Below are 25,276 nucleotides of genomic sequence, written 5' to 3' on the forward strand. Positions count from 1 at the left end.
ACATACACAAAAATTTCATCTTATATGACTATACTATTTAAACAAGTAACTTACCTGGACCATTGCAACAAGATCTTGGAGCTGTTTAAGTTTCTCTTTTGCAGCCATGAGTCTACTTATCTTCTGTTCAAATTCTTCATCTTCTGGTGCCTCATCAACCAGACTGCTCCTATGGCTAGATAATGAAGCCCCACTGACTCCTTCCTCCTCTACTTCTTCCTCCTCATCATCTTCACCTTGTGCTACAGGCAACCTCTGTTCTCCTTCTCTATTGTATCGACAGTCTGTTAAAAAACAAGTATCATTCAAATAAATGATTTTAAAACATTAAGAGTATAAATCAAAGATAATCTACTTCACTAGAGTAATATGGCAAAATTTCTGTGAATATCGGAAATCATACCTAATGGAGGCATGTTTAGAGCTCTGATGTTGGCAGCAGATCTGTTGTTAATTTCACAGTTAGAATTAACTGATCTCCCATCTCTATTATTAGAAACACACTGTGTATTACTGTTACTATTCACTTCATTCCAGGTGGAAGCTACCTGTGGATTCCTGAAAGAAATTAAAGCCCAGTTATTTAAAACAACAAAAGTAAAAATTCAAAAAAATCTACCTATGTAGAGCTATAATAAACTAGTTTCAAGCAAGGAACAGCATTAACTAAACCATTTTAAATCATATTCTTAATAATAGACTCCTATTTTTCATTAACTTTTCCAAAACTTAGGAGTTTATGAATAAAAGCATCTAAAAACGCAAAATATACCTAAAGTATAGCAGTAGGAAAAGAAAATGTTAAATTTTATACTTTTCAAATTTCTTGCACTCAGTAACAAATAGCAATTTTACTAAATTACTGCCTTCAATATTTCCTTCCTTTTCTTTATAGGGTAAGAATGATTATTACACTAACAGTTAACGTACAAGGAAAAAGCTTAAATAAGAAGGAAACAATATTTCACTGATGTATCCCTCCATCCCAGCCCCCACACAAGCATTAAGTTCAGATGAATACATTGGGAAAAAGAAACTTAAATGCTGTCACCTAATGTTAGTAACAGGTTCAGAATTTTCATGCTCAGAATCATATTCTGACTCTTCAGTTTCTTCATCTTTTGTATTTTCATTTACAGCATCTGTCATCATATCTGATGTTTGTTCATAATAATGAACTAATTCTCTCAATTCATTCAATCTCTTTTGAACTTCATTTAACTTCCTGATTAAAAAAATATAACACCATTTTAGAAAAAAATACACTATTTTCACTTAATAGCTGTTGGCACATACACTCACAAATATAGACAGACCAAGTTAAATATTCAGGGCACCTGTCAATTTTTAAAAATACAGTTTCAGTTGTACATGTTGGCACATGCCTTTCATCCCAACACTCAAGAGACAGAGGCAAGCACAACTCTGTTAAGTTCAAGGCCACCCTGGTCTATGTAGTGAGTTCCAGGCCAGTCACGGCTGGCTATATAGTGAAACCCTATCTCAAAACAGACAAACAAACAGAAACAAAAGGTAAAACAAAACAAGCAAAACCCCAAAGCATGAACTGAAATGTCATATACATCGTCCCTGTTTTGCACGTGAAGAAGCAGAAGCTTTCCAAGTGTTCTGCTCACACTGACACAGTCTTGTATAAAATATCATTTCAGGGCTATGAATCTAGAGTCTGGGTCTTATTCTTTGAATATTAAAACATTTTACATAAAGTTCTTGGTATTTCTAACTCTTTTACTAAAAAATGATCAAATAATAGCAGTCTATAGAAACTACCTTTGCTATCTTATTTCTTTTAGTCAACCAATAGGATTAATATATATTATATTCCCTCCTTCTTCCACCATATATCTGAAGAATGTTTATCTTACTAACTTCAGTTTCTTATAAATTTTCAAAAGTTTAAAAATCCTCAGTATTTAATTCTAATTACTTAATATATGTGAAGAATGATTGTAAAAAGTATTTTACTGTAGTTTTTCAGCTGGATTTAGATGACCTTCATTTTCACTCTCATTCTGAGAAACCAGAGAAGTCGCAGGACAAGGAACAGAGGAAATAAGGCTATTGGACTCTCCATTGACAACTGGTGCAAAGCCTACAGGAGCAGAGAGAGCTACAGTTGAACTTCTCTTATCCCCACTTCTTTGGAGAGAAGCTGAAGGCACAACTGAAAAAGAGAGAAAAAGATTCATAGTTACCATAAATAAAAATGGTATGAAGCAGCATATTTTCACAGTTTGCATATTTATAAAAAACAGAAAATAAAATTTATTCACATCTTAAAATCTGCAGATTTAAATCCTAAAAGCTTATACACACACACACACACACACACACACACACACACACACACACACACACACACACACACTGGCAGGCCACATATTAACAGAGTTCACAACAAAACACTTCAAAATACACAAGGAAAAATATTTTTACATCTTCCTTTTAGATAGTCTAGCACTTCTGCATTATAGTCACTGAATTAAAATAGAAGGGAGAAAATAAGACAGAAACTGCAAAATATTACAATGCTATATGCTAGAAAAACAACCAAAAGAACAATAGGATAAACTTGTCTCACGATACGTTAAATGGGATCAGTACGTATGAAGTACAGAACACAAAAGGCCAACCCTGGCAGGTAAAGAATAAAGACTGTGTATTTTCCTACCTTCTACTATTTCAACTACTGTCATTTATCGTTTCTCAGTGTGACTGTCAGTGCTTCCTTCTCATTGTAATGCCACAATTATCACAGCTAGTTCCTAATGATCTCTTTTTTACACTATTCTTTAACCATTGTTCCTGTAACTACTGCTCTTACACTGTTTTCTAGAAGGAGGAGTGGTCTTTTAGTCAGTTGTCAGTCAGCAAAGTATGACATTCTTTGTAATTTTTGTGGAACTGTATTTATTACCTTAATCAAAGAGTAACTGCTCTGTGCCAGCATATATACTTATATGCCCTATACTTAACACTGCTGAATCAGATTTACTCACATGATGAATTGTTCAGATGCTGGTCTCGAAGGGTATGGAGTTCTCCAAGTAATTTGTCCATTTTCTGTTTCTTTTCCTGTAGTACTCTCATTTTACTAAAAAGCTGGACTTTCTCATCAGGTAAATGTTCAGAAACTGGAGGATTTCTGCTCTGAGAAATTTCTCTAGTTAACGAAAGGCTTTCTGCCTGTCTTCTGTTGTCTGGAACAGTGGGAGGCTTAGTTTAAAAAAGAAAAAAGAAAAATATCATTTGAGATGAAGGTAATAAAAAGCTGCATTTTACTGTGTGTTGACATCTACTGTTTCCTATTTTGCTATTAACATGATGCTTCCATTAACACTCTTATCCCAATCTCCTGTGAGTTTCTGAGAGCTTCTTTAAATAGGGTATGACAGGGCTCAGCAGAAGAATTTACTAATTTTTGCTAGATAACTGTACAAGATGGTTGGCCATACTCATTTTCTTAGTGGGCAAGACAAGAGTGATTGCAACTTCAATCATACATCTTTTCCCAGTATAATGGCAATGGCTTACAAATTCTTATCCAAATTCCACACTAAAAGTTCACACAGGCATCATTATTTATTTTACAAATTCATAAAAATGAAATATTTATTAATTCTAAAATTGTTCTTGATAGACATGAACACAAACCATTATCCTAACGCTTTAAGAGGTTAGCACAGAAAGACAGAAAATTTGAGGTCAGCCTGTCTTGCTTCAATACCAAATCAAACTAAAATTCTACCTTTCCCTGAAAAAAAAAAAAAACTTTCTTAAAACTTTTAGATAAAATATGCAAGGACATAGACTTAAAACTAACTTAAGTCTCTTTTTTGTTTTTAGTTTTTTGTTTCCTTGATGCAATAGGTCGTTCTGGCTGTCTTAGAACTCACTACGTAGACCAACTAGGCTGATCTTGAATTCAGACATTCACCTGACTCTGCCACCCAGTGCTGGGATTAAAGGTGTGTGCCACTATAACTGTCCTAACTTTAAGTCTTAATGGTTATAACCACCTAGTGCTTAAAAGGTAAAAAGAATGTTTATCTAACAGTCTACACAATGAAAACCTTACTACTCAGTACATTAAAATAGCTTTTCTGGGTATGAACGCATGGTTCATCGGTTAAGAGCACCTCCTGCTCTTGGAGAAGACCTGAGTTCTGTCCTAGCATGTACATTGAGGGAATCTGACACCTTCTTTGGGCCTGTGTATTTATATGCTATACATACATACATTCAGGTACAGACCCACAAATAAATCTTAACACAGTAGACTCTCCTTTAACCTAGGGTTTCTCAAAGGAGATTCTCAGTAATAGCAATGGGATCATTGTGGGACCCACTCAAATTTTAAGGATCATAATTTTAGAGGCAGAGGGACTTTGTGTATCCATTTTTTAAAAATCAAGCCAGGTGACATTTATGTTTACTAAGGTTTGAGACCCATTGGGTTAATTAATGTTATTTATAAACTTAACTATAGAAACCAATTACCACCAGGTAGTGGTGGCACACACCTTTAATCCCAGCATGCAGGTGGTAGAGGCAGGTGGATCTCTGTGAGTCTGAGATCAGCCTGGTCTACAAGAGCTAGTTCCAGGACAGGCTCCAAAGCTAAAGAGAAACCCTGTCTCAGGAAAAAAAAAAAAAAAAAAAAAAAAAAAAAGCAAGCAAGAAAGAAAAAGAAACCATTACCTGAGACTCACGAAGTTGATTATGAAAACGCTGGATTAAATCATTCAGTTCTTCATTAAGTTCAGATGTAATGCTGACTCCAGATAAGCTTCCTGTAGTTTCTGTAACAACTAAAAACAAAACCAAATACTTCATTTAACATAAAGAAGCAGCAAGCTAAGTATAAATTTTGGACGGGGGAAGCTCAACCTAACATAATTTGAAAATTATCTTACTTATCTGTCAGCCAATTATTTTATTAGAAGTTTCTATCTGATGTAAAAATAAAGAGACAACTGCTAAATTGTAGGAAAGTGACTTGTGTTTTTCAATCTCAACAAACAAGGCAGGCTAGTATTGTAATCCCAATCACTAAATGTGACTTGTTAGATGACAGCTAGGACGGCGCTACTAGCTTTTAGTACTAGTTTTTTAGATAGAGGGTACAGAGGGCAAATCGGCATCCTGAACAAACCCAGCTAACACTGACAGGTCTTTACCTCTTCCAAGAAAACCAAACTATATTACAGAAATGGCAAGATTTTCTACAAAGGGCAGACTGAAAACTATCATGGTTCCCTGGAATACAGTTCCGGTCTTGCCTACCCATTTCTGCCATTAAAGGGCAAAAATCAGCAATATGTAAATAAGAGTGGCATAAAGCCATGTCAATTACACTAGAAAAACCATAGGTTTTATCATCTTTATTAAAAACAACCAAAACCCAGCCGGGTGGTGATGGCATATGCCTTTAATCCCAGCACTCGGGAGAAAGAGACAGGCAGATCTCTGTGAGGCCAGCCTGGTCTAGAATGAGTTCCAGGACAGGCAGGATACATGCTGAAACCTTGTCTTTCCAATGGTAAAAGAAGCCACAAGCTACAAACTGCTTTTTAAAAAAAAAAACAAAACAATAATTTTCTGCTGGAAAAAAACAAATTCCTAGCATTTGAGGACTGAAAGAAACCCTTTTCTAGTCTAAACTTGTGAAAAACACCAAAATTACAACTTGCCAGACAGGAAGAAACACACTCTTCCCAAAGGCAGGTAGGTGTGCTGTGTTTCTGAACAGATAAGAAATGCTAACTCTTGCTTTCATCAGTTTTCTTCAGCAAAACTTCAGCACAGTAGCAAAAGTTTTAAATTTATTAAGCTAAAATTCTTGTTGAAAAAGTATATAAAGTTCAAATTCAATCTACTGGTTATAGTCTTTTATTGCAGTTCATGATAGGATATTTTTGTAAAAGAATTTGCATATTTTAACCTAGAATTAAATTGATTTCTACTAAAATTCTGTATAGAGCCTAGCCAGAAACTGTTTGTCATTTTCTCTATAAAGCCTTAAGCAGGAGCCTACAATGCTGATGATCAAATGAAATGGTGAAAATTCAAGTACTCAAGAGATTACAGAAGCGAGATTGGGAAATCTGGGAGCCCCACTGCTCCATGAGGTTTGCAGGCAGGAGAGAGACTATGCTGCCCAGGTTAGATGTTCATAATCCCGTCAATAAGCCCTCACTCACATTCCTGTGAGTAACCCTTATGAAACTTATGTCACCAAAATAGCAAATAAAAATGGCATAATTATAGTGCTCAAAGATAAATAAACTATGAGAATTGATGAGAAAACAACTAAGCCAATGGAAGAAATTATTATATCTATCACTTTGTGCCCCAAAATATATACAACTGTTATTTGTCAATTAAAAATAAAGCTAAAAAGAAACCTAAGCCTTATTGAGTTTTAATAAGAAACAATCTTATTTTTATCCTAATGAAAACATAAAATAAGTTTGAAGACAATAAGACAAAGTACAAAATTAAAAAGCTTAATACTAAGCAATTCAGTCTCACTTAAATGATATGAGGCAAAGAGGGAAAAAAGAACATTTCTGAGTCTCACAAAAACTAAGTATAATAGCAGTTTTAAAAGCTCATATGTAAAAACATGTATGTAACTGAAATAACAGAACTACTAATACTGACCACTAAAGTTGCTCTATTAATCTGTTACCTTATTAGACTTCTTTTTATCTGTTTTTATATTCTCCAGGTGCTAAGGACTGAACCCAGGGTAGACTTAAGCATGCAAAACTGCAGCCCTTCCCACTTTCTTATTTTATGAGATAAAGTCCCACTATGATGTATTGGGGGAGGGGTCTGTATACACACATGTACCTCAGAGGTTGATGATACTGGGTATCTTCCTTACTCTCTCTCCATCTTATTTTTGAGACAAGATTACTCACTGAAACCAAAGTTCATCAATTGGCTAGACTACTGAACCCCAGGGATCCTCCTGCTTCTGTCCCTTCCAGTGTTGGGGTCATAGATGTATACCACTGCTCTTGGCTTCTATGTAGTTGCTGAGGATCTAAACTGAGGTGCATGTGCTTGTGGAACACACACTTTATCAACTGAGACATCTCCCCAGACCCTAAGGATTTTTGATCCTCCTGCCTCAGCCTTCTGAGTGCTGGATTCCAGGTATTATGCCACCAGCTTTATGTTGCAAAGCTGGTTCACATAAGATTTCTTTTTAAAGCTTCCTTGGAAGGCAAAGAACAAAAATTTTAGCTGAGTGAGATTTAAAACAATGAAACAAACAGGAAACAAGAGCATCAAGAGTCCTATCATTCTGATGTTAAAAAACAGTACTACATACAGGCCTGTCTCTTTTACCTCTTAAAGGTACTCTCTGATGAAAAGGAGAGCGAGCTGTCTGTCTGCACGGTACAGTATGATAGCCAGGAGTTGTTCCTGCAACTTTTTCTGTATAACCAGAGAAAAGCATAGGACAGAGTAAGCCTTGCTTGCAGGTTGCTACACTAGTTAATAACCGAGATCTGATTATATAATAACAGCATTCACTTTGCAATAGTTAATGTGCCTTTCTTAGAAAAATAATATTCTAAAACGGTCGCATACCAGAATCATCCATCACAGCTATAGCTTGCTCTGCTTTATGCTGCAAAGCTAGAAGAGCAGCTTGCCGTCCCTGTAGAGCTCGCAGCTGCTCCTGCTGTTGTAACATTCTTTTTAATAAGTCATGTTGTTTCTTCAAATTTTCTGTCTCTTCTAAAGGTTCCTGTTGATGATCTCTGGCCTGAAAAATAAGACCAATAATACTCAATAATACTTATACCCGACTGTTGAACTTCATGGCCCTGTTCCATTTGCCAGTGGCAAAGAAAGCAAACATAACAATTTTGATTAAATATACAACTCTAGATAGTTTTAAAAACTTAGAAAGTTGATATGCCCCACATTAATAATTAGGTAATTTCACAGCGAAAAAATTATGATGAAGAAATAAAAAAAAAAAAGACCTTACTAAACAGAAGGTTGAAAGTCTATGAAGGCAAAAGGAGCTGCATATATTACAAATAAAAGAATAAAGGAGCCAATTACAGATTATAGAGAATTAATGCTCCAAAACATTTTTTTCTAAAACAGAACAAAAAACTAGGTAACAAAATTTTCTAATGATTTTTAACATATACAACCAAAACAAATGAGAACGTGTATGTGTGTCGAGAGAGAGAGAGAGAGAGAGAGAGAGAGAGAGAGAGAACACACCAACTCACAACCAAGGTGAAGATTTGTTTAAGTACATTTGTTGATTATCTTATGTAAAAAGGCCTAACTGAAACACATTAAGTACATAAGAAAGCAGAAAACTTTATTTTGTATCAGATATCTTTATTAGTTTTTGACTCTTAAATTATATCTATTTAGTAGAGTTTGGAGTATAAAACACCTCCCAACTTCCCCCAACACACTAAGAACTTATCCTTTCTACATGCAACAAAACGAATTTAAGCAGAAGAAACTAACAGTGGGACTGGAGAGATGGCTCAGCAGTTACATCCAATTGTAGCTCTTGCAAAGAACCCAGGTTCTGTTCCCAGCACTTATACAGAAGCTCACAACCATCTTAACTCCCATTCCAAGGGATCTAACACTCACTCTAACCTCTGTGGGCGTCAGACATGCTCAGGATGCCCATATATACATATAGGCAAAACACTTAAACATGGAAAATAAATGAATCTTTTAAAAGAAAAGAATTTTAAAAAGAAGTAATGGCTAAGTGGGCTGGTGGTATGACTTAGCGGTAAAGTTCTTGCTTAGGAGGCATAAGGCCCCTTGTGTGTTTAGAAACAAAAAACAAAAAAAAAATGCATATACGAAATTTAAAACACAACTGAACAAAACTAATCAAAGACAAAAATGTAAATAAAGCCCCCAAACAATAAAATTTAAGCCCAATTATATATGAAATGTATATTTTAATGGTATTCATCAATATACCATCAAAATATTATTTTGATGTTCTATTATTTAATCCATTGACATAAAATATTCCCTTTAATGTATTGAGATTTGGTTTTAAATTTGCCACATTAACAAATTTTTGTTGGGATTTTTTAAATGATTTCCCACTAAAATTACTAAGGCAAATCAGTGATTTCCTATAAATGTAAAAATAAATGCAATGATCTACTTTCACTGGGCACATGTAATTTCTAGAGAAACCACAGGGAAAACAGACAGCTCAAGAAGCTTCCTTCTGGATGACATCCTTCACCAGTGCTACACAAGCCTCTTCCATCTACCTCCTCCCAAGCAGAACCAGAATTATTGTACATAAGAATGGGTAACCATGACAACATTTCACATTGTGACTTAGAAAAAACATAAGCGAACAAAAAGGCATATAGCCTCCAGTTAGGTACTCAGAGAAAAACTGGAGTTTGGTGCAAGTTAATGACTGCTATCAACATTGATACATATAATGTACGTTTCAGATTGGTATTTATTATCAATTATGAAAAAAGTTGAGAAGCTGGGTAGCACATCTCAGTACTTAAGAGGCATAGGCAGGTACACCTCTGTAAGTTCAGGCCAGTGTGGTCTACATAGGACCCTAGCCAAGGTTACATATAGTAAGACCCTTTCTTGAGAAAAAAAAAAAAAAAAAAGAGGAGGGGAAGACAAATTGAATTGCTGCCTTATAAGCAAAAGAACCTGAGCTAGATCCTGAGAACTTTTAATTTTTAAAAAGGCCAAGCCTGGTGGTTCCCACATGTAAACCCAGCTCTTGGAAGGTGAAGGTAAGCATATCCCTTGGAACTCATTGGACAACTGCACTAGCCTACTTGGCCTAGTTATAGGTCAGTGAGAGATGCGAGCTCAAAAAAATGGTGAGATAGTACCTGAGGACTGACACCCAAAGACATCCTCTGACAAAGCATGGGTATACATGAAGAGCCTCTTAGTTACATAATACAAAATGTTATGTCTATAAAACACACCAAAAAATTAGAATCAGCCTTTGTAGATAGATGTGACTAGAATAGCTATTATTTCATATCAACCTGTAACTCATAGGGTATTTTCAGCTTCGAGTCTAAGGTAAGACCTCAAACCTTTTCCTCTATTCTTCAAACATAATAAATTTCAAAAGGCTGCTTAGGAAGGAAGAACAGAAGGGATTTGGAGAGTGACAGATTCTGTAAGCAGAGAAAAATCAAGTCAGGTGGAAGGACTTAAGATTTTAATTAAAATCATTTTATGAAGTATGTATTAGTAAGCTACATTGTGATGACCTTAAGAATCAAGACTAAGGTTGGCAGGATGGCTCAGTAGATTAGAGAGCCTGTCACACTAAGCAGTAAGCCTGATGGCCTGAGTCAATCTTCAGGACCCACACAGTAGAAGAAAAGCAGTACTGGTTGTCCTTTGACCGCCACATGCATGTTGTGGTTTACCACAGGCATCCACACTCAAAATAAAAATTAAAACAAAAATGAGATTAAGGATAGTTGAATTGGAAGAATTTAAGTTTAAGATACAGTAATTCTTATCTGTACGAATACTTTCTTAAGAGACTTAGAAACAGGGCTGGAGAGATGGCTCAGAGGTTAAGAGCACTGGCTATTCTTCCAGAGGTCCTGAGTTCAATTCCCAGCAACCACATGGTGGCTCACAACCATCTGTAATGAGATCTGGTGCCCTTTTCTGATCTGTAGACACACATGCAGACAGAATACTATATACATAATAAATAAATAAATCTTTAAAAAAAAAGAGAGAGACTTAGAAACAGAGGGCTTCAGACGCAGACAGAGGATGCAAGATGTGACCGCCTCGCTGTAAACGGTACCAAACCACATAGCTAACACAGACAAGGATAATGGCTTGATGTAAGATGTAAGAATTAATTAATAAGAAGCTGAACTACTAGACCAACCAGTTTATGATTAATGTAAAAAAAAGAAAAAGAAAAGGGAAAGACAGAAAGACAGACAGAAAAGAGAGGGCTTTTGTTACATCGCAAGGGAAAAAGAGACTTGGCCAATGTGTTGTAGTGCCCATCAACTGTAAAAAGAAAGACGACGGGTTTTAACGGATACCTGCTGTAGTTCACATTCATTTTCTCCCTTTCAATACTATTAAATCTAAAGATAACCAGGAACTTTTCTGTTCAGAAAGGAGTACCTTTAGCTTAATGCTTTGTATAATTAAAGACCCCTTTGTATAACTAAAGAATAGCACAAACTGTCAAAATATTTTGTCATTTTAAACACACACACACACATATATATATATATATATATATTATAAAACTACAAAACAAAAAAGATTAATGATAATAAGCTAGTAATAAAACTTACAAAATTATTCTTGTATACTCTAAACTATTAAAATGGTCTTTTGCTCTTGCTAAAAGGACACACATGCTTTTACAAATGCTATTTTATATAAATGTATTGGAAAAGCTACACAAACAGTTTTCATCACTTATCTTGAATGCCTTTATACAAATCATGGAAAATTAAAGGAAAGAACACTTAAATCAAACACTGAAGAAGAAAATCAAGCAACATATTAAAATATCAATGAGTAAATCAACTAACTAAACAAGAGGGAGAAAGAGAAAAGGTTTTAAACAGTACACAAATACAACTCCAACTACAAAAAAGGCATTTTTTACCTTTAAAGACAGAAAATCTAAAAGCTTATACTATTTTCTTTTTCTCTAATGAACTATAATAAGATAAAAATTTAAAGTATAATTCTAATTCATAAACAATATTATTATAAACAAAAGCAACCCTCATTCAAGGTTTAAGAATGTTTTATATACTCTGAAATCTTCAATAGCAAAAAAGAAATTATGATTCTAATCCTTTATAATTATAAATCAAAGTCAGCCACCATATTTTATACATGCAGAGGTATATTATAAAGCAAAAAAGAAATAAAAACACTTAGCAATAGCATTTTACTAAAGCAAACTACAGGGTATTAATAATTTATAGAGTTAAGAGTAATAGCAGTTAACAAAAAAGCAAATAAGGAAGACACAGAAATAAGAGCTGCTCATTTAAAGACTTCCCAAGTTACCATTGTGAAATATACCTTTGAGGGAAATCCACGTTTTCGGCTATATTTCCTATTAGGTTTCAGTTCCCTGTCATTCTGAGGAGCTCTGTCACCTTTCCCTTTTGGACTTGTAGTAACGTCAATGTCTGAAACCTGTTCTTGGGAAGCTGAATTCCCTAGTTTGTCCTCAATGCAGGGCCGAATTCTCAGACTAAAAGATGCCTCCTTTATTAAATAGTGTAGCATATTAATTTCTTAACACAAACTCCTGTTTAACATATAAGCCAGCCTTGTAAATAAATACAAAAATGTCCCATTCCACCTTCTAAAAAATTTAACCCAAAACCACCCCCAAGAGGCAATAAATTTAATTATACTTTTAAGTTTCTATAAAATAAACAGTTGCTCATTAAATTCAAGCAAGCATTACATCCATGACAAGTTCCAAGTATGCAAAACTGCTAAAGCATATTTCAACATTTATTCTGGTATATAACAATTTACAAAAGGCCATAACTTTACACAATTATGAAGGAAATTCTCATCACAGTTAACACTTTGGATATGAGAATGTAAATTACAATCAACTATACCATTTCTCATACTTCTCTGTTAAAATCCTTTAACTAGCTGACCCCAACCCTTTTGCTTCTGCTGGTGTGTAAGGGAGAAATTTTTCATGTCACTATGAACAGAAAACAATTTCCCACAACAGAATCCATTTTTCAACAACTGTTTGGACCAAGCCCCCTGAATATTTCCTTAATACAAAGAAAAAAGTTCAAATTTGCTATCTTAAAAAAGTTTAAACAGGAAAGATAAGGAGGAGAAAAGAAGCAGGTAGATTTTGTTGAGAAGTAATAAAAGGAAACAAACCCTCAAATCCCTAATGCTGTATCAAAGATAGTAAGCAAAGGCTTACTAGCACTAGGTGTTTAACAGTTACGAGTCCATAATTATAGTGCTGTTTCCACATCGCAGGGTTATCACATGCACTTCAGACAAGAGCACGATTATGAGTACATCTGTTAAAGGCAAAGAAGTTTTGAAATGTACTACATTCTATGAACTAATCTATCTTATAATCTTTTCTTTAAATTCCTATTTTTCCAAGGGAACAAATGTTTTTTTATTAACTTTATAATCAGAAACCACAATACTTTTTCTTCACTAAAAGTAAATAATGTCAATATTATTCTCTTATTAGCTTTTATTTCAACTTTTTATACATCTAGCTTTGCTATAGTACTATAGGATATCAAATAAAAAAGATAAATCTTAGCACATTTGAGATGAGTCCTCACCAGCAAATGAATGTGGAAACTTCTCCAGCTTAACATGCTTAGTAATCCTGAGTATCTCTAGTAATAGTAATGGCTCTCAAACCTGCAATGGATTCTAACTTTGTCAATGCTGCTTACAATTAGGAAAGCTGTGCTGAGCAAAACAACTACAGACATTTCTGTATAATGACTATCAGGATTAACTAGGTTTCCAATTCAAACTTTTAAAACTACTTTTAATGTTACTAATAAAGCTTTCAAACTTCCATGCTTAGAAACTAAATATACCATTAACAATTTGAGGGTTTCTTTCCTGGAATATACTTTTTATTAAAGAATGCCAAAAGCTGTCATCTTGAAAAATGGAGGAAAGCCTTAAATCTTCATTTCCAGCACTTTAATTACCAAAAAGCAGCTTACCGTGGTGTCTGAAGCCTCAGACTGCACATCTATGTTTAGCGATGTGCTCTCAGCTACAGAACCAGATCCCACAGCTGAGTCTATAGTCCGCACATCCTCCTCCTCATTCTCTCTAGCCTGAAATAGTTTAGTGGTATAAATCATACAACTATTAAAAAGGGCAATAAAAATGTTATAATGGATGGCACAATTTTTGAAAATATGTTAACTCCTCTGGAGTGGCATCAGAATATTGTCAATATTTGTACATGGTACATTATAAAAAAAAACAACATATATCACTTAAAAAGTCAAAAACTTACAAGGATTTTCTGGAGAAATTTCATATATGACTTCTCTTGTTCTTTAAGGTGTTCTATTAGATGAGTAAGGCGCTCAACATTAGCAGATCTTTCATTTTTCTCTACAAGATCTTCTCTCATAGAACTAGCTTTTGTAATATAGTCACGAATTTGAACAAGTCTGCTTACAATCTGCAGGGAAAATATTAAAAAGAAAAGTAAGAATGACAGTATACAACATATAAAACCGAGCATAATTAACTTCACAGCAATAGTATTAGACATTTTTATTTCAAATGAAGGTAAATCAAGGATATATCTAGGTCTACCATACATATTTATGTATGCAAAAAAATTTGAATCAAGCTTAGATTTTAAAGATTAAAACAATGGTCAATAAACTTCAATCATCAATTTAAAATTTCAAAATTATTTTAGTTTATATTATCTGAAAATTGGATCTATTATAAAGTTTTATTATTGTTGTAGAGATAATTCTGTTTGCTTTTTTGTATCTGTGTAGTTGAGTGCCATGGTGCATGTGGAGGCCAAGGACAACTCACATGGAGTTGGTGTTCTATTTTATGTGGGTTCAAGGTATTGGATCTTTAGTCTTGCAGAATGTAGACAGCAGAGGAAGCCCTAAGTTAGTGAAGTCGTGAGTCAATATGTGCAGATCAGAAAGGCACAGCCATGCATAGGACTCCAAGATCTCACACCCATGAAATACTGGCAAAGCCAGTGGTAAAGCTCTCCCCAGGAACCCAAAGTATGAGTGTTTATGAACGACTAATTAGTGTGTATAAGGACTAGCAACTGTGGCTTCTTTTTCCCAGATAGTTACAGCCTGAGCCCGCTCACTTATAGAGGCCGCCTATCAAGACTGGTTCAACTGTGTGCTGTACCTAATACACACACTCAGACTGAGATTCCGGATTATCATTAGCAGAACCCCACCCACCCTGCTATCCTGTCCATGTGTCTGTCCTTCCTTCCTTCTTTTACTACCCCCAGTCAGGATTCCAGGACGTGGGGGTGGGAGCATGCATGCCTGTCTGCACACATACAGCAGGGACACATGTGGAGATCAGAAGATGAGTCTGTGGTACTGCTTCTCTCCTTGCACCTCTACCTGGGTTCCAGGTTATCACAATCAGGCTGCCAAGTTTACGCAGTAAGCATTTTACTCTGCGCCATCTCACTGTCCTAAATATTCCATTTAATGGCTATATTTCTTTATAAATAATTGGTAGTATCATGTAAACAAAACTTAAAAGGACACCTTTGAAAATATTTTCCAGAAATATCAGCATTGTTGTATTCTTTTTTTCATGATTTACTTAGGCAGGTGCATTTGAATAAAGGAGCCTGTGAAGACCAGATGTATCTGATCTTCCTGGAGTCAGAGTTTCAAGGGTTGTGATCTAATGTGTCCAATGTGTATGCTGGGAACCAAAGTTGGGTCTTTCATAAGAGAAATGTGAGTCCTTCACCACTGAGTGTCTCTCCAGCTCTAAAAGCCATGTTTGTTTTGTTTTGTTTGTTTTGTTTTGTTTTTTTTTTAATTTTATTTTTTTGTTTTTCAAGACAGGGTTTCTCTGTAGCTTTGGAGACTGTCCTGAACTAGCTCTTGTAGACCAGGCTGGCTTTGAACTCACAGAGATCCACCTGCCCCTGCTTCCCGAGTGCTGGGATTAAAGGCATGCGCCACCAACTGCCCAGCTCCAATAGCCACATTTGAATAAAGTTCTTTAAAAAACAAAACAAAACAAAATCATACTGTTTCTAACCCTGCTTTATTAAAATTAGCAATTTAGTTTGAAAATCAAGAGAAGCTTTAATGAACATGAATATGTAATTTCTCAATCATCTAAAGAGTAAAATATTATTCTATTTAAAATCTATAGTACATTATTGAAGAGGACTAGGGGAAAAACTAATTCTATTTAACTAAAATTCCTATATGCATAACCTAAAACTTCTTGAAGATCTTAAGGTTTATACTTTGAGATCTGCAAAACCACCCCCAAATAATCCCATTTTACTACCTGGCTGCTCTCCATTGCAGGTTCTCCTCGCCCATCTTCTTCAGAGACTTGACAGTTTTGCAAAAGGTCATTACTTAAAGCAGAAGCAAACAGCTCTTTGCATTGTGCTGATGCAGTCGCTTCTCTCTTTGGAAGACTTGGAGTAGCATCCTTGCTCTTGTTAGTATTAATCTGCATAGGTAAAAAGTTGAAGGGCTTTCGGTTTTCACTAAGCTGACGTTTGTTGTTAGCCGCTGTTGCTCTACCTTGAGAATCACTTCCAATACTTCTCTATACACAAAAAGGAAACCAAATCACACAAACAGTAATCTTTCAACAATTTTACAAGATTACAACATTCTTAGTTATAACACTAGATGATGAGGACAAGGTTTTATAAAAAAAAAAGTTTTGAAAAAGCTTCAGATCTACAAAATCCTATTAAATTATCAAAATTTGATTGCTCTCTTATTCTCATTTTTTGAGATAATTAAAGTGATAAATATGAACAAAGCTAGTCTCATTAGTAACGTGGGCTGCGTTATAATTTATACTGCTTAAAAATACTTGTAGGTGTTGGCTCCAATAAATCAGTATTAATTAGTAGGCTATAAACACAATGAATTAATAGATTATAAACATAATGATTTGTCTACATGAAGCACTACTTGAAAAAGCATTCAGTTTACCACTACCAATACAGCTGAGGTAGATTGTTTACAAAGTATATTTTAGGTCATGAGTTTAGTCTCCAACAACAACAGCACACACACAATCAGTTTGGTGCCTAGCAATGTGCATATAGTACAATTACATAAGACCTGGTCATTTACACCATCACTGCCATATTAGACTTGAACCTACTTTTCTGTATGTTTGGAAACCTCTGCAAAATTCAGATATGACAATAAAATACCGGTAAAAATACCAGCCAATAGTTTATTATCATTTCTACTTGCCTTTAGATCTAAACTTTATTTTGGTGATTATAAGTCAGTTTTATTCTAAACTTTAGATAACCAAGCACATTCACATTTATCTAATAAATGTACTAAACTTAGTAGCAATATCCAGTCAGCATCGTCTGCTTTTATAATAAAGTATCTTAAGCTAGCTCTTAGAATAGTAATACCCCAGAAAGACTTTTGGCAAATGTAAAAATACAACTTTGCTTCTATCCAAAGACAGTACTATCATCAGTATTTAAAACTCTCTCCACACATACAGAAACTTTTATTCTTACCAATCATTTATTCTTAAAACATACTACTTATTCCATTTCAAGTATTTCCCATGGTTACAACTTATTTTGAAAAGAATTCACAAACCTGATCTAAATCACTGAAGTTTATCCGCTGTTTAAGTTTCTCTAGTTCTGCCTGCTCTGGAACAGACATCTGAGTCATATATCTACTGTGTGGAAACGTATGTGGAATCTTTGTTCTTCGCCTTCCAACTCCTGGTGATGACTCCGGAGAAATATCATTAGTTACCCTCTTATCACTTGCTACACCAAACTTTTTCTTATTCTTTTCTGATGATCTATTGGCTTTCTTCTGTTGGCCACCCCACTCCTTTAAAAAAGTAAAATCAAAAGTTAATCTGACCTATATCAAACCAAGAAAATAATTTGGTGTGCTCAAAAAAAAACAAAACAACTTTGATCTGAATATTAAAACACTAAGACATTTTTCACATACAAATACTCTCTTCAGAGGTTTATTTCTGTCAACCCATTTTCTCATTATTATATCTATCCTAATATTACAGATTAGCCTTTAAAAAGTTTATTACCACCTATTATAGATAACAAATATTAAACTCCAAATCCCAACCCGCAAATCAATTTAAATATTTTCAATTGTTTCTTTTTTGTTTGAGATAAAGTCTTCTCCTAGTTCAAAATGGCCTTGAACTCACCATACAATCCAGGTCAGCCTTGAAATCATAATTCTCCTACTTAAGTCTGTCAAGTTCTATAAGACTACAGAGACATTCAAAAGCAATTGTAAAAACTATCTTTCCAGCCATCTGTTACGATACATATCTATCATCTCAACACTCAGGAAGCTGATAAAAGAAGCTGGAGAATTCAAAAGAATTAAAAATCAGCTTCAGCTATACAGTGAAACTTTGTCTCATAAAGGTAAAAAATTTTTTCTAAATTAAGTAGTGAAATAAATACATCTTTAAATGTCCCCCTTTAGACTACAATCAGTTTGTATAACAAAAAGAAGATATATATACATGATTTCGGTTTCTTAATCTTTAAAATAAGCTACCTTAAAAATAAGATTAAAAATATTATCTTGAGTATTTAGAACAATGCCTAGCATCTGAAAAGCATTAATATAACTATTATTGTTCTCATTAGTATTTTATGCGCAAAAAATCTATTACATATTATCCAATACAGAATGAAATGTTATTTTAACTAGAAAATATCTTTACTCACACCTACGTAGCCTAATTCATTCAATAGAAACAACTATGCATTCCTACATTATTTTTCCACATTGGAAGACTCTTAGTTACCACTATGATAAAACCATTTAGTAAACTGTCCTCATTTATAAGAAATTTTGCCTAAGAACTGTTTCTCCATTCCATTCCATGTATGGGTATTCCTGTGAACCTTTTATACTAGTTAGCCCATCCTTTCAGGCTCAGACGAAAAAAAAAGAAATCTGTATCCTAACTTTAAATTGGTCAGGATATAATTTCTTCCATGACTGAAAACCTTCAAAAAGGCAGCCTCAGTATATAACAAACAAAGCCAGAGAAAGAGAAAAGGCAGATCTGGAAGGGAAAGCTAGGTTAGACAGGGGCTCTGAGAAGACAGGCAGAGTAGTGAAAAGCGATTTTTGACAACTTGCAGTCTTTTTCATTTCCTAAAACTGAACTACACCCCTTCAACTTGGCTTCACAAAGCACTTTACCTCTTTATAATGAATGGCTATTTTTAGTTTAAGCCAACTCATGCTTTCTATGAACTAAAACTAAAGTGACTTCAACCAATAATAAGCAGCACAGAGTCCCTTCAGATATTTTTGCCTGCAGTTTTTGTAGTTTCGGCGAATACAACTGATGGGAAAATCTAACAACATTAGTAGTCAGCAATATACCATCTTCAGTAAGATATCATACCATATTGTTGAGTCGGTCATCCACACTCTCATTGCTCCAATTTGGTAAGTCCTGATCATGCATGACTTCTTCAAAAGGACCTCCTCCTGTGGCCATGTTGGCTTTAATAATTAACTCTCTGCAAAATAAGTAAAAACTAATCTTTTTAACACATAAAGATAAACTTTATTTTAAAATTTATTTATATTTATATTGTGTGTACGCATGTTTTTGCACCTAAGAGCAGACATATATATATATATATATATATATATATATATATATATATATATATCACAATATATGTACGAAGATCAGAGGACAACTTTCTGGAGTCAGTTCTCTCCTTCCACTGTGCGATCTGGGGATGAAACTTAAGTCATCAGGTTTGAAGAACAGGAATTCTCATATGCTAAACCATCTTGCTGGCCCAAACTTCAGATTTAAATCATTCCATCAAATTTAGTAATATAAAGAAATCACTGAAACATGAATTTTAAGAACTACAATGTCAACCACATGCCACAGATAAATTGATTTATCTTCTATACATATTAACATGTGTTAAGCAGCAAGAGTGAAGGACACACGTTTGTAATCTCAGTACTAGGAGGTAGAAAAATCACATGGTCAAGACCAGTCTGAGCTAAGTAAGAGCTTTAAGATCTTGCTTCAAATAAAAAAGGACAAGTGCACTAAATAATTTTCAGAGTGCCTATTGCCTCATACCACTATATTAATCTTCCGAAAGTCTACCAAACTCATAAATCCTCCCCGCAGAGGTTTTTAGTATTTGGGGTTTTTTTTGTTTTTTTTTGGGGGGGGGGGGGGTTCGAGACAGGGTTTCTCTGTAGCTTTGGAGCCTGTCCTGGAACTAGCTCTTATAGACCAGGCTGGCCTCAAACTCACAGAGATCCGCCTGCCTCTGCCTCCCGAGTGCTGGGATTAAAGGCATGCGCCACCACTGCCCGGCTTGATTTTTTTTTTTTTTTTGGTGATGTTGTTTTGGCATTTTAAATTCCATCCACCCACCCATCCATCCATCCGTTTGTTTATTGTGGGTGGTGGTCCATGCCACAATGTAGATATGGAGAGCAAAACAACCTGTAGAAATCAATCTCTCCTCCTACATGGAACTTGAGGACTGAATTTCAGTTGTCAGGCTTTGTGAAAAGCATCTCTATCTGATGACCTAGGCCCTGTTTTATTTTTTGAGACCAGTCTTACTATGTAGCCAGGCTGGCTTTGTCGTAGCCTCTCAAGTGCTAGAATTAGAGGTATGGACCAACAAACCCAGCAAGATACTCCATGAAGGTTTTGCTTGTGGACATGAAAAGGGTACTGGATATTAATTATGTCTGGGTCAGAGAGGAGAAACAGAAGCAACAGAGTTGGAACAAAAGCACAGGGTCATAAGTAGAAATGACCATGAGAAAAGGTTTCCAAATGGTCATGAACAAGATTCTGGATTTTCACTAGCTATCAGATTATCATGTTGAAAGGGTGGCAGATGAAGATAGGAAAAAAAAAATCAAGATAACATTATTTAATATGGAAAAGTCACTAACTACAAACAAAAGGAATAAACTTTTAGTACTCAGGTAATTTTACCAGAATCATTCAGTTAAAGAGCAAAAATTGTAAGTTCAATTTGCTCTGACTCTAAGACCTAAATCATTCCATTTAATAATACCAAACATCATCATCCATGGTAAAACAGGATTTATCTCACAGATATTTTAATGTTATAATATCATCTAAAGACATAAAGTGGCATAAAATTCCACACAATATTAACTTGAAAAATCTTAAAACTCAAATCAAAACAAAACAATACTTGCTTACAGTTACATATATATTTATTCTGGGTTTCTTATTTTGGGGGATGATCTGTCTTTTTGGTACTGAATAGGAAACCTGAGGCCTTACACATGGTAGGCAAGTGTTCTATCACATCTATATGCCATACCATTTAATAATTCTCTGAAACATTGGAAAGAAGCATATCTTATTCTATTTTACACATATATAGGTGTACTTTGTGTGTGCATGCGTTTATGTGTGTTCATATGTGGGAGGGTACATGTAGATATTGGAAGACAATTTCAGGTGTCATCTTCAGTAACAGCATCCTTGGAGACAGGGTCTCTCATTAGCCAGTTCACCAATTAGGTTAGACTGGCTAATAACCAGCATTGCCACCTAAGTTTTAGGGACCACACTCAAGTCCTTGCACATTCAATGTAAGCATTTAGCGAGCCACCTCCTCAGCTCAAAAAACATATTAGTCAACATTATTAAGACATGGAGAACAATCTTATTAAAATCAGAATGTCACATATCTGTTACTTGGCACTATTCAAAATTCTATTAAGCAGAAAAATAAGAAACACAAGTAATAATAGGGAAAAGAAAGAAATATGCACTAAAAAAATTACAGAACTTCAACATATCACCATGGTGGTTTGAATATACATGGTCCCTTTAGACTCATGTGTTTAAATACTTGGCCTATAGGGAGTGGCACTATTAGGAGGTATGGCCTTGTTGGAGGAAGTGTGTCACTGTGGAGATAGGCTTTGAAGCTCAAGCCATGCCCACTGACAGTTCATTTCCTGTTGCCTTCAGATCAAGATGTAGAACTCTCAGATCCTTCTCCAGCACCATGTCTGATGCAAGCTGCTATGCTCCTCACCATGATAATAATGGATTAAACATATGAAACTGTAAGCCAGCACCAATTAAATGTTTTTCTTTATAAGAGTTACCGTGGTCATGGTGTCTCTTCGCAGAAATAGAAACCCTAACTAGGACAATCACCAATAACAACTTTAAAAGAAGAGGGAAAATGATGCACTTAATGACAAAATATATAATGAAGACTTGCAAAAATTTTGTCCCATTTAAGAAAGCACTATCAAATACTAAAGGAGAGTATTAAAGAAAATGTAAGTATAAAAAGTCTATTGACAAGACTAAATATTATAAATGTATCATTTTTCTTCTCAATGTCTAAATTTAACATAATACAACATCTGCCCCCACCCCTACCCCCCCCCAAAAAACACTACTACTCTTCTTGGAACTCAACAAAATGACTCTCAAATTCATCTGGAATTTGAATTAAAAAGTCAGAGAGACAATACAATATGTATGAGATAAATGCAAGGTTAGTGATACATGATAGGTCAAGAGTAGAAAACAAACTCAGCATAACAAGCAAGATGATTATCTACACAGATTTGCTCTAGCCCAACAAGATATATACAATGAGAAAAACATAGGAATAAGTGGTAATCACAGCTATATTGCTTACTAGTCAACAAGTACCACATTAAGAATCTTATCAATCTGCTCAATCGTGCCACAAGACATGTGCTCAACTATGTTCATAGCAGCTTTGTTTGTCATAGCCAGAACCTGGAAACAACCTAAATGCCCCTTGACTGAAGAATGGATAAGGAAAATGCGGTACATTTACACAATGGAGTACTACACAGCAAAAAAAATTAACATCTTGAATTTTGCAGGAAAATGGATGGAGCTAGAAAACATTATTTTGAGTGAGGTAACCCAGACACAGAAAGACAATTATCAAATGTACTCACTCACAGGTGGTTTTTAAACATAAAGCAAAGAAAACCAGCTTACAAACCACAATCCCTGAGAATTTAGACAACAATGAGTACACTAAGAGAGACTCACATAAATCTAAGCTACATGGGAAGTAGAAAGTAGAAAAAGACAAGATCTTCTGAGTAAATTGGGAGCATGGGGACCTTGGGGGAGGGGGGAGGAAGAGGCAGGGAGGGGAGCAGAGAAAAATGTAGAACTCAATAAATATCAATAAAAAATTAAAACCATGTTTTAACAAAAATCTTATCAATCATAACTTTGTGATGTATGATTATTTAACAGGCAGGACAATCTCCTAACAATCTGCAAAAAGATTTAGAGCCTTAGTAGATTTCCTTAGCTGGAACTCATAATTTCAAGCACAGAACACAGAAATAGTATTTAGCCACGCTTTCCCCACAACTCCCTAAGATATATCCCACTATCTTTCCACATCATTAATGCCTAGAAGTGAACAGAAGTTAATGCCTTTGTCACCAGAGCTTCAGTATCTTCAAATAGATTACTTTACCCAACACCAAGATAATAAACAGACTAAAAACAGAACTGTCAATGAGGACTCTAAAAGTCAAATGAGAATAAAGGACTTAAAAAGGGGGGGGTAGGAGCTCACTAAATTTAGAACACAAATAAAAACATCTCAGACTGTATTCACACAAAATTGAGTCCCAGGATTTCTGACAACAGAATATTACAAATATGGGGGGGGGGAGGTGAGAGACGTATGAAATACATAATTAGCCTCTTTATGTTTTTATTACTTCTAATTATGTACACATGTGGGTGGGAGATGTCCACAGATGCCCTGGAGCTGGAGTTACAGCTAGTTTTGAACAACCTGACAAGGGTGCTGAGAGCCAAAGTAGAGTCCTCTGCAAGAGGCTCTTAACAACTGAGCCAGCTTCTGCAGCCCCCCATCTTTACTACATGAGAATTAAAGAAATGTACAAAAAAGAAAAAAGTAAATATAAAATAAGAAGTCATCAAATCCAACTGCAAACTAAAATAAGAAACTATTAAAATTGCTAAATTTTACACACATTATTTTCTAATACTGACTGACACTAAGAGCAAAATAGAACCCTTAGATACTGTGGGAATATAAACTGGTATCATCTTTCTGGAAGGCTTTTGTCAATATTGTATCAAGAACCAAAACTATTTACATCCCAGTTATTGTACCTCTCCATATCTAGCCTATCTTAAATATGGGGAGGGGGTAACATTAGGCCTAGACAGTGCTATATTTAAAACAATTAGATGTTATTATCCTATGAAATGACAGGATAATTTCATTTCATGTTGCTATTAGGCAAACAGTCCTACTTCCACTGAATTTTGATAATGCTAAGCATTCTTTCAGATGTATAATTATGAAGGTTGGACAATGTAGCATCTTTATTTACGGGAAAGTTATGTAAGTGAGGTGAAAACAATATTGAAACCATGCTTGCACTTAATTTTAATTCTATGGAGGAGAAATACAGTAACCTTTACTCTTTTCTCTGATTCATTCATAAATTTTAACATTTACATGAGACCGGGTTTCTCTGCAGCTTTGGACCCTGTCTTGGAATGAGCTTTTGCAGACCAGCCTGGCCCCGAGTTCACAGACTCCCGAGTGCTGGGATTAAAAGTGTGTGCCACCACCGTTTGGCTTCATTTACACCATTTTTATTAGAAATATTCTTAACTTTTAAAATAATATCCACAGACAGGTATGTTCACTGAACTGAACATACTTGAACATTAAAGTTACTTAATATACTCTAGATGCAATGGTATAACTTGAATTAATAAGGAATAGGAGCTCAAAAAAAATAGGCAATAGAAATAGGCCTGCATTTAAAAGCACTAAAAGCAAATTATTTCAAGAGGAAAAAAGGGGACTGAGAAGATGGCTCAGCGGGTTAAGTACATAACACACAAATCTAACAATATGAGTTCAAATCCCCTGAATCCTGGCAAAAGCTGAATGCAGTCGTACCAACATCTACATTCCCATCATGATCCTATGGAAGAGATGGAGACAGAAGAATCCCTGGAAATTTATGGCCAGCAGCAGTGACCAATAAGACTCAACCTCAAACAAGGTGGAAGATGAGAATCAACGCCCAATGCTGTCCTCTGACTTCCCTATGTACTACATGTTCCTGACACAAAGGTGGTCCTTAAATGGAGTATGCTGTGCTTTTAAGTAATAAAGTAACTTTAATATAAAACAGTAATATTTTTGGCAAGAAGCTAGCCTTGGTAACCCATACCTGTAATCCCAGTACTAGGAAGGATAATTCAATGCCAGACCTCAGAGAAAACCTATCTCAAAGCAAAAACAAAACACCAAAATAAGACTAGTGATATAACTCAGTAGTATAGAGTTTGCTTAGCATGTGCAAGACCCTGAATTTGA

General features: G+C 35.0%; 1 protein-coding gene across 21 annotated transcripts in view; it reads right to left on the reverse strand.

Moving 5' to 3' along the window:
• Pcm1 (pericentriolar material 1) overlaps positions 1 to 25,276 on the reverse strand; it is an 89,415-nt gene that overhangs the window by 57,484 nt on the left and 6,655 nt on the right. For 8 of the 21 annotated variants that reach the window (XM_038325122.2, XM_038325125.2, XM_038325112.2 and 5 more), the window contains exons 2-15: positions 19,252 to 19,369; positions 17,433 to 17,678; positions 16,126 to 16,395; positions 14,099 to 14,269; positions 13,797 to 13,913; positions 12,130 to 12,318; positions 7,630 to 7,807; positions 7,384 to 7,473; positions 4,723 to 4,832; positions 3,021 to 3,237; positions 1,987 to 2,185; positions 1,052 to 1,225; positions 404 to 558; positions 55 to 284 (exon numbers count right to left, since the gene is read on the reverse strand). In XM_038325122.2, coding sequence (XP_038181050.1) covers positions 55 to 284; positions 404 to 558; positions 1,052 to 1,225; positions 1,987 to 2,185; positions 3,021 to 3,237; positions 4,723 to 4,832; positions 7,384 to 7,473; positions 7,630 to 7,807; positions 12,130 to 12,318; positions 13,797 to 13,913; positions 14,099 to 14,269; positions 16,126 to 16,395; positions 17,433 to 17,678; positions 19,252 to 19,347 — 2,442 coding nt within the window. In that variant the 5' untranslated portion in view covers positions 19,348 to 19,369. Of the gene's footprint in view, positions 1 to 54; positions 285 to 403; positions 559 to 1,051; positions 1,226 to 1,986; positions 2,186 to 3,020; positions 3,238 to 4,722; positions 4,833 to 7,383; positions 7,474 to 7,629; positions 7,808 to 12,129; positions 12,362 to 13,796; positions 13,914 to 14,098; positions 14,270 to 16,125; positions 16,396 to 17,432; positions 17,679 to 19,251; positions 19,370 to 25,276 lie in introns of those variants that run through there. The other 13 variants (XM_038325131.2, XM_038325123.2, XM_038325129.2 and 10 more) reach the window with 8 other exon arrangements.

Source organism: Arvicola amphibius, chromosome 4 (genome assembly GCF_903992535.2).
Source record: "Arvicola amphibius chromosome 4, mArvAmp1.2, whole genome shotgun sequence".
In the NCBI taxonomy this organism is placed as follows: Eukaryota; Metazoa; Chordata; class Mammalia; order Rodentia; family Cricetidae; genus Arvicola; species Arvicola amphibius.